Below are 16238 nucleotides of genomic sequence, written 5' to 3' on the forward strand. Positions count from 1 at the left end.
GAGTTACGTGTAATAAATAGACAAATAAATTACAGGTACACCCCTCTAACAAATGAATAAATACATAATAGTACAACAACTATATTTGTCTAATAGAAATTGACATGCTTATTTATATAGTAAGAAAATCTACATCATGCATCTAGCAAGCTGATTAAATGTTGACCACGTACAAGGATTGAAGATATTGTATGGCAATAGATGATAAGCAACTTCAGTGTTTAACTACCCCTAGTGAATTTAGAAATGATATGTCCAAGTCCAACTACTAATGAACGTTAAGGTCTAATCAAAGTAGATACCCCTACACAAACCATAATTGTCAAAAGACTCAAATGTAACTTGTAATTATGAGTTTTCGGTTACTGTTCAAAGAAATAAATAAGACTATATTTTTTCCCGGATAAATTAATAACAATGGATTACCAGTATTTGTTGCAAAGCATTATATACTTAATTATCCCAATATTAAGAAACCTCAGCCAGGACAAGATATTAGAAGACATATAAACCAAGATCAGGTGACTTTGGGCATACAGGGAAAGAATAACCCTGACTGCGACAAGGGAAGAGAGTTGGACTATTTAACATATATATCCCTTCTACTGGGTCTGTCTAAGACAAAATTCATGAATATAACAGACACAGCTAAAAGTTGTAAATGACACCAGGAGCTTAAGGGAACAAGACAACCTCAGGAACCTGACAATCAAAAAAGGCAAACAAGTGAACAACTGTAGAATCCCTCCAATGGGAAACAAGGGATCACAGATGATGTATTATTTACTGTTTATCTATTCTACCAAGGCATCTGATTTCTATATTTCAGGTACTTTGATCAATAGTATTAACAAAAAAATTTTCCTACTTTGTACATGGTAATATGGTATTGGAGGGTAGCCACTGAACCCTGAAAACTAACATTCACTGAAGTTCATGGTCAACGGCAGCAACTTACTGCCTAGTGGTCCAAATCAGGTGGTACTGGCGTGCCTGCATCAGCAGCCTTCTGCAAACTTGTACCTACCTCAGCTCCAGACAAACCGTAATGTTCCCTGATCTCCATGGCTGATGCTGCTGACAACCTGACCTATGAACTCAGACGGGCCCATTTTCCTGTCTTTCTGCCAAGGACCCTTCTTCAGGGGTCTGATCTGTTTTCACCAGCAGCAAACTTCTATGAACCCTATTGACCAAGGCATATGGTTAGACAACATCTAACTCTAGATCTACTCTGGCAAGTTTCTGGAATCAGCTCACCTGCTGGTACTTTTCTTCATTTCTTGGAATAAATTTGGGAATTCCTATTTGTGTGCCATTTAAGTCTGATAAAGATTCTCAGAGTTCAGGATTGGGTTTCATGACAATTTGGTTCAGTTGGCTCTGTCCTGTATATCCCAAATAGGTAGCCTTGGCTCTACGCCTTACACCTTGAATCACAAGACATCCAAATGATTTGGCCTCCAACCAGGGCTTGTAGTCCAGACAGTAACTTGGTAGGCTTGTTGTGCATGTGTAGTTACAGAAATGTGTATAACCCCCAAGGACCCAACTAGTTTTGGTAAAAGAGCTTGTGTTGTCTTTTCAAAAGAAAGAATGTAAAACTTGATTTTTAAGTCTGCTCCAGTTTGGTTTTTAACCAAAAAATAACTTGCACTGGTATAAGCACATACAGGAAGACAAGTTTCAATTTGTACCATTTAGTGAACTAGTTTCAAGGTGATAATGTGGATATAGGCGTATAGCTTCGGGGAGGAAGTAAGTTGAATGATCTATTGATTTGTCGGCAGAGTTGGAGAAGATGTTGGCTTTCATATACGTTAATCAGAATAAAGGCCAGCACAAAAGTTACCAGCATCAGCTGTCCCAGGTTATCTGAAACACAGTACACAACCTTATCCACACTAGCTAAGAGGCTATATTTATGAACTATATCGCAACTGAATGGAGCAACCATACATTGGCTTGAGGCATGCAAACATGACATCAAATACAAGACCTAATAGGAAAATATAACCAAGTTCAGAATACCTACCAAAGGGTCAATGGCCTGTACCTGGGTTACCGGTAGAGCCCAGCCTCCCAGGAGGTCAAGGGTTCAAAACTCACCAAAGGTGAGGAGGTGAGTGTGAGTACTTGCCGTATATAAATATTATATACTTCAAAAGATATTAAAATACCTCCGATCAGGCCCAGCCCCTGATGCAACTGTATCGCTCACAGTGAGGATAGCAACCTTATACGTGGAGCATACAGGCGCATCAGCATTTACTTTCATCGCCATGGTAGCTTGTGTAACAGTCTCTAGCTCTGATGATGATAAATCCTTCCACAGAGCAAACCCACCTGTGTCAGAAATTAATATTGCTGATACTGGAGTTCCAGAAGGTATTTCTCTTCCTGACGGTGGCAATTCTAACAATGCATTTGCTGACTTCATACTTAGGAGTCGACTACTCATTTGATGACCAGTACTCTCGGCTACAAATCTGCAGTTTTAGTTGAATAACACAGAAAAAATTAGCTCGGTTTTTTTTCTCGATTTGACTAATCAATTTATCATAGATATGAAAGGATAGAGCAATCAGCAATTCCTTAATAAGGTCTTCCACAGAAAGATCACAGCACAATGCTCATACTACTTGAATATACACCAAAAGCAATACCCTGGAAAGCCAAATCCAGCATTGTTCTCCCATCTAATACTGGCACGATGAAACTCTCTCCGGACTGGATCTGTCTTGATGGACTGTTTAAGATAAGCATGCACTCTGCAGCAGGTTTAACATCAGAATCCACCGTTGCACGATCAGATGCCAACCATAGCATGCATTGTTACCAAATATGATATCAAATAAACTAGGCAGGAAGAACACCTTGGAAGATGTGGTTTTGTCCATCCAGAGAGATTACGAATTGATGGAATGACAAAGAGGTTGAAACAGACCAAACAACTAACTGGATTTCCAGGTAATCCAAATGCAAGAATTCTTTTCACCTTCTCTGCTGATTGAGTTGTGATTTCTGCAAATGTAAGAGGCTTTCCGGGCTTCATACTAATCTGCATCAAAGTTATTTCACATCACTGCCATTTATTACTTTCTAACTCACAAGATATCAGCCCAATCAAAAACTTCAAGAAGTGACAAGAAAGATGAATCGAATAATGATTTATTGTCTATCCTTTGATTATACAAGGCCCTATATATAGGGTATTTACAAGAGATAAAGGGAAACTAAATCAAGGAAATCAAGGAAAAGATAGAGAAAAGATAACGATAAAGAATGTAACAATATCCCATAATTATAGATACTATATTCCATAATTACAGGGATTCCTCCTAATCTATAATATGTAAACTATATTCCATAATTATAGGAATTCCTCCTAATTTATAATATGTACATTTCGACACTCCCCCTCAAGCTGAGGAACAGATGTCTTCCATTCCCAACTTGGAAATAAGATCATGAAAACTTGAACAGTTTAGGCCTTTTGTTAGAACATCAGCTAGTTGACTCTTTGAGGGCATAAAGCACATGCACACTAATCCTCGTTCCAGTTTCTCCTTAATGAAATGCTGATCTATTTCAATATGCTTTGTCCTATCATGTTGAATGGGATTACGAGCAATATTGATAGCAGACCTGTTATCACAATAGAGCTTCATAGGACCTTCCCATTTGATTTGTAAATCATTTATAATAATTTTCAACCATAATAACTCACATAATTCGTGAGAAATGGCCCTAAACTTTGATTCTACAGAAGACCTTGCCACCACATTTTGCTTCTTTCTTCTCCATGTCACTAGATTACCTCCAAGGAAAATGCAATATCATGCGTTGATCTATAATCCAATCTAGAACCAGCGTAATCAGCATCTGTGTAGGCTTCGAGAGTAAGAGTTTCATTCTTCTTAAATAGAATGCCCTTCCCTGGATTACCTTTCAAGTAATGCACTATAGGATGCTTGAAGATGAGGTTCTCTTGGATTGTGTATGAACTAACTAATTACACTCACCGAGTAAGCTATGTTTGGCCGAGTGTGAGCAAGATATATCAATCTGCCATGCCAACCAGCCTCTGGTACATTCTCTGGTCAACCGTCGGTGCTTCTTTAGCTCCACCCAACTTATGGTTCTGGTCAATTGGTGTAGATATCGGCTTACATCCACTCTTTCATGTTTCTACCAATAAATCGGTCACATACTTCTATTGAGATATGAAGATCCCTTACTTGGAGTATGTCACCTCAATTCCTAGGAAGTATTTAAGTCTTCCTAATTCTTTTTCTTGAATTCTTTCATCAACCTTTCCTTTAATTCCATCTTTTGCCTCTCATTATTTCCTGTACCTATGATGTCATCCATATAGACAAGGAGAGCAGTTACTCCCCCTGTGGACAAGGGCTTAATGAAGAGAGTGTGATCCCCTTGACTTTGTTTATACCCAGACTCCTTCATGGCTTTTGCAAATCTCCCAAACCATGTCCTAGGAGATTGTTTCAACCCGTTGAGTGCTTTTCTTAGCTTGCACACCTTATTACTCTTGCCAGCATTGAAACCTGGGGGAATTCTCATGTATATTTCTTCATTTATATCTCCATGAAGAAAGGCATTCTTTACATCATACTGCAAAAGTTTCCAGCCTAGGTTAGTAGCTAATGATAATAGAATTCTTAAAGTGTTCATCTTTGCAACAAGAGCAAATGTTTTTAGGTAGTCAACCCCATAAGTTTGTGTGTATCCTTTGGCCACTACCTTGCCTTATATCTCTCAAGGGATCCATCAGCGTTGTATTTTGTTGTAAAGATCCGTTTACAATCAACAATGTTTTTTCCTTTCGACTTATCAACAATCTCCCATGTTTCATTCTTTTCTAATGCACTCATTTCCTCCTTCATAGCATCCCTCCATTCCCTTTTTGATAATGCCTTAGAAACATTGGTAGGGATAAAAATGGTATTTAGGATCATAACGAACTTTTTGTGGGTTGGGGATAGGAGTTCAAGAGAGATGTAGTGAGATAATGGATACGATGGTCGTTTAGAGCATTCTCTAGTCCCTTTTCTTTTGGCAATATGTAGATCATCTTCGGTATCGGTGGAAGCATGTTGTGTGTGCAAAGGTGGATCAGATCTTACCATGTTCTCATTCCAAGGACCTGAGTCGTAGTTTTGGACATGTGTTGGCGTAGGAACGACCTTTCTTCTTGTGTACACTTGAGGAGGCTTTGGAGAATTGCTGGAGACACCGACCTTACTAGGGTTTGAATCAGGTTCATCTGGCTCATTGGATGGTTCAAGTTCATTTAGAGGGGTGGATGACTCGGAGTCGGATGCGACTTGTTCCTCCTGTACCGACTCTAATGTGGAGTCAACACTACGAGTTAGGAGGTCAAGTTTTTTTAACGGTTCAAAAGTTTCCCAAGGACTATCTTCCATAATTGAATTCTCCCCCAGAAGAGAGGAGTTGGAGGATAAAGGTTTGTTTTATGTGAAAGTGACATCAACAGAAATGTAGAATTTGTGGGATGAGGATCGTAGCATTTGTGCCCTTTTTGAGTGGATGAGTAACCAAGGAAGACACACTTAATGGCCGAGGGTCTAGCTTGCTTTTGTGTCGGTTGTGGATGTGTACAAAGGCAGTGCACCCAAAAATCTTGGGTGTGAGACCATTTGATGTTCTGAAGTGAGGGTAGAAGTCATTAAGGAGTTCCATGGGAGTTTTATTTCCCAATGTACGTGAAGGAAGCCTGTTTATCATGTGTGTGGAAGTAAGGACAACTTCCCACCAATAGGATTTAGGAATATTTCCCAAGAAAAGCAATGCTCGGGTAGTGTTAAGTAAATGACCATTTTTCCTTTCAACTACCCCATTTTGTTGGGGTGTGTTAACACATGAAGAATCATGGATAATGTCTTGTGATTGAAAGTAGGGGGATAAAATTTGGTTGAAATAGTCTTTGCCATTGTTGGTCCTAAAACTCTTTATTTTGACCCCAAACTGGTTTTGAATCATTGAGTGGAAGTTAGGTTTAACAGTGCTAACTTTAAATTTGTGTTTAAGGAGGAAGAGCCATAAAACCCGAGTGCAATCATCAATCAGGGATACAAACCGAGCCCCAGACACATTAGGTATGTTAGAAGGTCCCCATATGTCACTATGAATTAACTGGAATGGAAGAGAGGCCCTTTTATTACTCATAGGAAAAGAAACACGAGTATATTTGGCCAATTCACAAATATCACGATGAAACTCATAAATATCTAATCCTTCAAATAAATGAGGAAACATGACATTTAAAACTCTAAAGGATGGGTGACCTGGATGCAGGTGATACAACCAGACTGTATTTTTATTAAATGAACTGAGAAAGGATGAAGGTGGAATGTTGCTTTTTTGGGAAGATTCAAGACGATAAAGGCCATTCCTTTCCTTAGCAAGTCCAATCCTCTTCCTCGAGTCTTCTTCCTGAAAAACACAATATGAAGAGGAAAAAATAGCACAACATTTAAGATCATGGGTGAGTTTTGGATTCAAACAAGGCTAGCTAATAGTTTTGGTACATGTAAGACATTTTTTAAGACAAGGTTGGGTGTGATATGTATATCTCCAAAGCCTGCAACAGTTGCTAATGAGCCATTGGCTACTGTAATCTTTCGGTTGCTAGGGATGGAGTGTAATTACGAAAAAAATTGGAAGAAGGTGTCATATGATCAGTGGCACCGAAATCTATTATCCATGAGTTGACAAGATTACTCGAGGCATTCATACAAAAAGGAAAAGGTGGTTTACTTGAAAGAGTTAAAGAGCAAGTTCCTGATGACTTTTCGAGAGAACGCAAAAAATTCTTTAACCTCTCAATTTCTTCATTGCTGAACTCTTCTCTTGCTGAATTCTCCTCCGGTTTGGATTGCTCAATAATGTGTGCTTGAGATCTCTGTTGCCTTCATTGAGTTTTTTGTCCCCCCCCCCAATGGGTTCCCCATTCACGACTCTGTTGTCCACCACGGTTTTCCCCATTCTCTGCTAGGTTTTCCCATTTAATTTCCAGCACTGTTCTTTTGAGTGTCTTGGTTTATTGCATTAAGTGCACCAAAGACTATCTCTGTTCTCCTGAGTTTCTTTAGCCCCGAACTTAGACAGATCTCTCTTCTCCTCTTGTTGATTGGTCCTCGTAGCTAGGGTTGATCCGTCGATAGCTTGTGGTTCAAGCATGACATTCCTCCTGCTTTCTTCTATTCTGATCAAAGAGATCACTTCTTCAAGTGATGGTATGTCTTCTTTGCCAAGTATTTGAATCCTGACTTGATCAAATTCAGGATTTAAACCAGCCAAAAAATCATAGACTCGGTCTTTTTCAATGAAACTTTTGAAGACAGTTGCATCTGTAGGGCATTTCATCTCAAAAACTCGATGATGATCAAGTTCCTCCCACAGATTTTGCAATATATTTATATTCAGTGACATATTTGTTTCCTTGCTTTGTGGCTGAGGTTTTAACCGTGATCTGGTATACTTGAGCCACATCATGAGCCTTTGAATAAGTGCGACGAACAAACTCCCATATCTCTTTTGCAGTGGAGAGAAACATGCATGTCACTGATCATTGGTCCATAGATTCTCATAACCATGACATCATTATGGAATCTTCCACGTCCCAAGTTCCAAATGTTAGATCATCTATAGTAGAACCTGCTTCAATGAGGTATTTGAGCCTCCCTTTGCCCTTCAGGTATGTTCGGACAAATTGAGACCACTTGAGATAGTTTTGTCATCGAGTCTATAGGGTGCCCGAATATTCTGCAGATCTCCAATTTTTTGGACATAATTGGACTCATAGGAGGATTTAACAATGGTGGTGTGATTATTTGTGGGTTTTGTCATGATGAAGGAAAAGGGATTGCAAAAGAGAATAAAAAGAAGGTCGTTCAATCAAAGGAAATACAACAATTAAGGTTGTTCGATCAGAAACACTTGCAACGATGAAGGTTGCACACTAGGAAGAGCAATTAAGGTTGAAATAAAATAGAACAAGGGTTTTAGATTTCTGAGAGAAACCTAAAGCTCTGATACCATGACAAGAAAGATGAATTGAATAATGAATTGATGTCTATCCTTTGACTATACAAGGCCCTATATATAGGGTATTTTACAAGAGAGAAGGGGAAACTAAATCAAGGAAAGATACATAAAAGATAACGATAAAGAAGGTAACGATATCCCAAAATTATAGAAACTATATTCCATAGTTATAGAGATTCCTCCTAATCTATAATATGTACATTTCAACAAGAATAGATAATAACAAACAAGCAAGTTGAATGTGAAAAAAAAAGAAGATAAGAACTACCACAAGCTTTGATTCCATTGGACATACCCCATCTCATGAAAAAGAAATTCAGTCAAAAACAAAACAGCCAGATGAGCACAAAAGAAAGAGGAACCCAGAGCTTACCTTATCAAAATACACACTGCCTCTATTTTGAAGAAAGGGTTTGACGAAATCCCTGTCTCCCATAGAAACACCACCAGAAGTCAGAAGTATATCGATATCCGCTGACAGTGCTTTATCCAAAACAGTCCTGATTTCATCCTCATCATCACGGGCAATACCAAGGTCGATAACTTTACACTTCTGCTGTATTGCAGAAGCAACAATCATTGCCCGGTTGGAGTCCCTAATCTGAAAACCAAAAGCCGTCAAGATATAAAGTTAGCATAAAACTGACATATGAGGTATATGCACATACATAGATCTGATGCATAGACATGTTGTGCTACAAGAACTATCACTGCAAACTATTAAATCTCTAGTTTTTTTCACAGTGCTTATGGTTAGGGAAGCATTATCCAAGTGATGCTATTTTATTAACCATGCTTGATTATGTTCGAAGGGTAATATTTTTATGCCTCTAGCTATAATAGTAATTGAGAATCTATACCAACTGTACAGCAGGAAGCTATATTGATGCTAGCTGAACAAAAATATCCATAAGAGAACATGCGACCAAGAAAGATTAAATGCATAGAAAAACAATATTTTCTATATGAATTATGTGGTTCTACGTGAAACAAGAGCAAATAAATGTCAGTAGCAAATAAAGTAAAACTAGAAGCAAAAAGCTGAACAACACAAAATTAATTCTGACTTCAGAGATCTAAATAACTAGTGATAAGGTTAACCTTTTAAAATCTTGAAAAGCTTCTTTAAATACTTGTGAAAACAAACAAATAATGCAGGCCACCCAGATTATGATGTGAATCACAAAAGAAGATAAGAAGGAAGTAGGTGCAGTGGCACAAACTGGTTTGGCACGACCACAAGATCCCAAAGCATTCTTTCATTCTGTGGCTGGCCATGCAGAATCAGCTAACAACTCAAGAGAAAATGTGTTTGGAATCACCAACTACCGGACTTACATTGCCCCCTCTACAAAGGAGAACCCGATAGTCAGGAGCATCTATTCTTCACATGTCCCGTCTCGAACCCAGTCTGGACCGTGATGAAAAGGGTGGCCAGGATGGATGATATAGGAAACCAATGGCAGATGGTGGTGGACCCAATGTAACAGCGTACTATGTAATGCTGTTGTCAAAGTTATGCAGTAACTGGTACTTGGGGCAATTCTCTACCACATATGGCAAGAACATAGCCAGAGATTATTCAACAAGAAGTCACAAACAACAGATGAGATCAGTGAGCCTCCTCAAAGGAGTTATGTGAGCTAAAGCCTTTCATGAGCCAGAAGATGGTCCTGATGAAGGTCAAGAACAATAACTATCTTGGCCTTTTGCATGGATATCTCCCTAACAAAACAGGGTGCATGCAAGATGACTACAGTGGCAACAGCTGTAAGAAGAACCCGCAAAAGAGTATGTGCGGGAGGAAGGGGTAACATGGTACAATGCTCAACAACCACAAGAAGGCAGGCAGTTGGCAGCAGCAAAAGAATTGGACATCACGGTGGCCCAAGCTAATGACGAGAGATGGCATTCTTTATTGCATGGCTATGATTCTTTCTTTATGGCTTTTAGTTTCATGGTATGGAGTTTAATCCAACCATATTTGTGTAGTGCACCATATTAACTTTGGGGCTTGTCCCAAAACGTTGAATGGACATGCTTGCGGGTGGAAGTTCCAATCTAGGTGTATTCATTTATTTTTTCCAACAAAATTTGCCAAAGGTACCGTCTTTTCAAAAAAGAAAAGAAGAAAGTGTTTGTCCAATATTCCTCAAACTACAAAGATAGACCACACAGACGACGTTATGTATATGTCGACCCTCCAACGGTCCCAAATAGAGGATGGACATGACTTGTGCACTCATCCTAATGTGTTTTGTTCTTATACATAACTGACCTGTAATGCTCTGGAGATGCAAGCAGCACTTACTTGGAATGGAAGGATCACAAAACAATCATGTCAAAGAAATAGATGAAGGCATTAATACATGCTATATTCCTTAACATGTACTCCATATTAATTAACTTTGTTTTTAATTATTAGTTTTTGCGTTCATTTTTCATGCGATGCTTACTCTGCTACACATTCTTCTAGTGATGTAATTTGAATTTTTTTCCCTGGTCTATTAGTTCTACATACAGTTATTGATTTTCGATAACATTTAATTCAGTATCTACGCTTTCTCAAAACCATGCCTAGTGAGGCTCCTGAAGTTATAGGGCTATTTTCATGAGTTCCTTCGAGAGAGTTGCCTCGTGCCCCTAGGTATTCTCTATTTTAGAGCAAAACTTGTGAAGTGATGATAATTGATTCTTCATTGGGGATCATCACATGAAACCAAACTCCTAGATAAGAAGTATAGGTTCCAATTGAATTTAATGACAAGTTGGCATAGCAGATCAAATTATAAGTGTTTACTACCTGTCCACGACTTAAGGGCTCGCCTGTTGGCTCTACCAACTCATCTCCTGTGGAAAGTACAGCAATGGTCGGAGTAGGATATACCTGCATTATAACATTGGCAATTAGCCATTTGGACATTGTTCCACACAAGTCAGTAAACAATCTGCTCAAAGAGAACTAATACCTTCACCGTCAAAACACCCACTGTAGCAAGTAACCCAATTTCTGCCACACCCAGTAGGTCTTCAGCTTTCAATACTACAGCATCTTTGGTTATGTCACATCCCTGTGAAACGATGTTTTTATGAGCTTTTCCTTTTTAACACGTTTTCGCATGAGCATATTGCAAAGCCATTTAAGATCTTCTGGAGAACCCGGTTATGAATTGCTACTCCAGATCATCCACCAATGTTGGAAGTGTGTACTAATCAGAAGAGTGCCATCACCATGAGCGCAACCAGGCAAGGCATGAGATGCAGGATGCATACTATCAATCCTTGGCAAGCAGTTACCCGATGGTTCTGCAAGGCCTTAGTGTAACACCCTAGTCTCTATATTTTTAGGTTTCAACATTTTAAGCCTTAAACACAAGTACTATAATTAAATTAATGCACTAAAAAGGCTCCAGCAGCATTAGCATCTTTAAAATTTAAATCATATTTTAAATGACAAGTAGCTTACAAGTACTTGGCAAAGCATGAGAAATCAAACCTAAATACTTGACAAAGAAAGCTATTCTGAGTTGCTAAGGCTAGAAGTATGTGTTGGCGCAAAGTTATTGACGACAAAGCAAGTCTAATAAGAATGACAAAGCAAATCTAGTAAGCATGACAAAGCAAGCTAGTTATGAGTTGTCAAGACTAGAAGCATGTGTTGGCAATATTATTAATGACAAAGCAAGTGTATTAAACATGACAAAGAAAAGCTAGAAGCATGATGTGTCAAGATTTTGTTATCTTAAGCAAGAGGTGTTGAACTCTCATAAGAGTTCAACCATGAGAGCAAGAAGAACAAGTAGTTAATGCATTGTAATCACCTATAATAGTGGTTGAAATGAAACCATTTTTTTCCATACTAAAGGAAAAGACTCCCAATATGAGAAATCAAAAGAAGAACTAAGCGTAAAACAAAATGAGTACTTTGTGTCATTTACTGAGATACAAATATGCTATATAAATGTATTTTATGCATTATGACGAATTTGATAATATGTTTTGGCATGTTTGCTTTACATGAAATAAGGATAGGTTATAGCCAAGATATCTATATATATATATATATATATATATGATGGCATGTTATGATGTGTTTTACACACAAGACATGAAAGTGGTTATGCAAGTTATGTATGACCACAAATATCCAACGTACGGGATATTACATGAAGGGACATCTTGCAAACGGACCTTATGGGGGCAGCCTTTATGGACCCTGGGGTTAGCAAACCTCAAGGCAAGTACGGCATACTTACATGTTGCAAGTGAGATCTCAAAAGAGTATTTTTATGCATGATAAAAAAAAATAGTGAACTGTTATCCACAAATTGATAAGTATTATGAAAATTGTTTATTCATGAAACCATAACTACTCACTAAAGCTTAAAGCTTACGTATTCCACGTATGTATCTCAGGAAAGAAGTAAAGAGGGATAGCATGAAGAAGTGCTATTCTAATCAATAGCAAATTTTGTTGTATTATAAGTTATTGAGTTACGTTTTCGTTGATGTTTCAACTATGATGTAATAGTAAGACATGAAAGTAATAAAGTTAAAATTAGTTCACATACAAGACTTAGGAGTATCAAAAGAAAGTAACGGCAATCATTTAGAATTTGGGGCATTACACAGGTTATAGGAGTGGCATAGATGTCAGATGCTCAAAGAGTACAAATATCACCATCACTAACCTTCAATTTTGGAAGATACTTGCCCAAATGATTATTCTTAGTCTTTCTTTTGTATCTAACTAAATATCGACATTTATCTAGTTATGTGGTTCGACATAATTGGTACTTTCTTTTATCTGCTTGCATGCTAAAACAAGAAGTGCATGTAGTTCCTTCATGTGATTTACCATCATCCCATCCATACTTTATTCCCTAATTATATTGTAGAATGGAATCATCACTCACTAATCAAGAAAAAATTGACATTGACCTCAATACTGGCACCAAGAGAGGCCAATGATGGAACACGATAGGAGACATAGGCCTTGAAGACCTCTTATGCTCAAAGAATTGCTCCTAAAAACCTAAAGACCTCTTGCATTTCACTAGTATAAATGTAGAAACTTTTATGCCCAAGTTAATCTACTTTAGTCTTTTAGGGGGTGTGTTTGTTAATTGGTATGTAGAAGGGACAGGACAAGACATGACAGACAAGAGTGAGGTGGGTAGGTGAAAGAATTGTGCAAGGTTTTTAGAATTTTAATCTAATATGGGTAATTTAATAATTTACCAATCTCGTCCATCTACGTGATTTTTGTTTTGGTTACTTTGGTGGGGCAAAAAAATGTAATTTTGTCCCACTCGGTCCTGTCTTGTCCCGGTCTTAACGTTGCACCAAATGTGGCAGAACAAGTTTTGTGTTCTGTCTTGTCCACGTACCAAACGCACCTTAAAAGGTTCTAGATAGTTCCCATATTATCTCTCTAATACCATGTTTGATCTTTGCCTCTAGTTGCAAAGAAAAAGTTAATACTTATGGCCTTTGATTCTTAAGAATTGTCGTTCTCTGATAAGGAAACATATTTAATAGAGAATTATAATTGTAACAAGAAACAGCTTATTACCACAGGACGAATATCAACCCCCTTGTTGGTTTTCACCAAAATGCGTACTATCTTCGATTCAGATGATGCACCTTCTACTAGTTGAGTATCCTCTACTTGCACAACTGCATCAGCTCCATCAGGTATTGGTCCTGAGAGAGCAGGAAAAATACATGTTTGGCACAAACAAACAATAAAATCTATGCTCTCTTTTCTGAGTTTGTAAATCTTCTCAATATTGACAAATTTAATTACTGGTTGAAGAAGGATTTTTTTCTCAATTTCCAATTGTATATGTGTATTACAGTATTAGACATGTTTAATTAAGTTGAACAACTATTGATAGCCATATTTGTAAATAATGAAGAAGGAAACAGTATTCTAGCACATACAGTCATCAGCTATCCAGTAAGCCTACCAAAAGAAAAGCTAGAGCTCAAGTTTCAAAACAAGCAAACAGGTTGGTCATGTTCAATATATACGCTCCAACTTGGGAGCATTAAGATATAGATGTGTCTACAAGTTACTTTTTATTTAGAGCTTTATTTCATGCCATCTACTTCAACCCTTGTAACCTACACAGAGACACACACGTTGACAGCTTTTGGGTGATTAATAAAATTACGAGAATATCTTGTTTTAACCTCTTAACAGATGGAAACTAGAGTGGAAGTTACCATATGGCAGTAAGGATCAATGTAACTAAATTCTTATAGGCATATACAATCATGTTAGACATATTTGTCCTTTTTACGCTTTTAACAACAGATGTTGGTCCAACTTCGCAACACAAACAACCAATAATCGAAGGTTTGACAACTCAAAAAGCAATCCATAAAGTAAAGCAACCATGTTTGGTAATAGCAAGGGATACACGTTTCTAATCTCAGTTGAGCTTTTTCTTTAGTAAAGTGGAAGACCCAGTAAATGAAAGTGTTATATGTTTACTTGAATCACACCAAGTTATAAATTTATTCTGGATGCAGGATTTCATTTCTTATTCTCAAATAATTAAGAAGATCTAATTTGTAAGGACAATTAAATCATCAGTGCCATTCATGTGATAAGAACTATATAAAAGTAAACTTGTACCAGAACTTTGTTCTTTTTTTAACATATTGTTTTTAACATCAAGGTTGAAATACAAAAGTTTAGCATGTGTTATATGTTGTCATATCAGAACAGTTAATAATATTTGATCTGTAAAAACACATTTCCAGACAAATATCAGAGCAACCATGAACGATCTAATTTAAAAAAGTTTGTGATGCCTGTTATAGGTCATTGCAATTTGTTCCAGGAATCAAGACTATACAAAAGATGACAATATTCATGGACACACAGAGATATAGTGGTTCACCTCCAGTTGTAACATATGCAACAGTTCCAGGAGTCACTGTCACACCAAGACCGTCATTCCCTGCTCTTGATTCTGTAATGATGGGATACTCACCAGGACCATCTGCGGCAATTACAGCATATCCGTCCTAAAAAGTTTAACATAGCGCATCACCATGAGATTAAAAAAAATCAGTGCATAAACTCTAGATCACTAGTATATCCACATTATAGTATGCATAACATGGAAACAAAAATGTATGTAACAGGCATGTCGGCCAAGGCTCCAACAACTATAAAATATCATTCAACCTCAAACAAAATCCATCATAATCCAATTGTCGTGAACACAATTACATGTCCCTACTTCAATAATGCATAAATTAATCAAGGATCTCAAAGAGCTGTGAATGAGTATTCAAAACAAGGATTTTCATCAGCTGATAAACCCTTCATTGAGACTTACTGATAAAGGGTTAAAATTCCATTGATTGGAATTCCAGTTACAAGTAAATTTGACAATGTGCTCCCTCAACAAAAATAAACCACACACTTCACTTTCTGCTCCCTTCACAAGAAGTCAAAAGGTACCTGTGTAGATTTTATATTCCCTCTGTTCCAAAAATTGGAGACCAAGTTTCACTTTTGAGTGTCCAATTGAGTGTATACTCTTAACTTCACATTTGAAACTAATCATTTTCTATGAGTAAATTAAATGGATAACTAACAACATGAACCATGCAAGTATTACGTATGAATAAAGCAAACATATCGTCAAATTCGAATTTGAAGACAAAATGAGGGACTTTCTCCCTAGAAGGTATTGAGTATCATAACTACAAATCGCCATGAATCTCCCATAATACCTTACTTAAACAAAAACCAAATCCGCGAAGGGTGCCCTAATGGCAAATATTATATGTGAAAGACCCAGATGGGTCTGCAGATTTTAGTTTGTGTGGAGTGGACTAGAAAGACTAAATGTGTTGATAAACAAAAACCAGTCATTATCAGAACTAACTGAATAAAACAGGAAGACTAAAAACTACTAGTCAAGCCTTCAATTCACAAAGGAAGTGAAATGTAGACACAAATTATGTGTCTTGAGTGTCTAAAACTTGTTTGAAGTTCCATTGATGGAAGCAGGATAGGGATCATTTTTGTATAGAGAACAAGATAATTGTGAGTCAACAATTAGATGGTTCACATACATATATATAGGGTACCGTATATATATAGTTGTGACAGTTAAGTT

At 37.4% G+C, this 16238-nt stretch overlaps 1 protein-coding gene across 1 annotated transcript in view; it reads right to left on the reverse strand.

The window, feature by feature from the left end:
* The window catches only part of LOC112505318 (molybdopterin biosynthesis protein CNX1-like), a 30256-nt gene that overhangs the window by 7347 nt on the left and 6671 nt on the right, over nucleotides 1–16238 (reverse strand). The window contains exons 2-11 of the mRNA XM_025109257.1: nucleotides 15006–15132; nucleotides 13667–13797; nucleotides 11061–11162; nucleotides 10895–10978; nucleotides 8465–8692; nucleotides 2877–3061; nucleotides 2667–2771; nucleotides 2181–2489; nucleotides 1853–1940; nucleotides 994–1090 (exon numbers count right to left, since the gene is read on the reverse strand). Coding sequence (XP_024965025.1) covers nucleotides 994–1090; nucleotides 1853–1940; nucleotides 2181–2489; nucleotides 2667–2771; nucleotides 2877–3061; nucleotides 8465–8692; nucleotides 10895–10978; nucleotides 11061–11162; nucleotides 13667–13797; nucleotides 15006–15132 — 1456 coding nt within the window. The remainder of the gene's footprint in view (nucleotides 1–993; nucleotides 1091–1852; nucleotides 1941–2180; nucleotides 2490–2666; nucleotides 2772–2876; nucleotides 3062–8464; nucleotides 8693–10894; nucleotides 10979–11060; nucleotides 11163–13666; nucleotides 13798–15005; nucleotides 15133–16238) is intronic.

Source organism: Cynara cardunculus, assembly GCF_001531365.2.
Source record: "Cynara cardunculus var. scolymus isolate 2C chromosome LG 1, CcrdV1, whole genome shotgun sequence".
Lineage (NCBI taxonomy): Eukaryota > Viridiplantae > Streptophyta > Magnoliopsida > Asterales > Asteraceae > Cynara > Cynara cardunculus.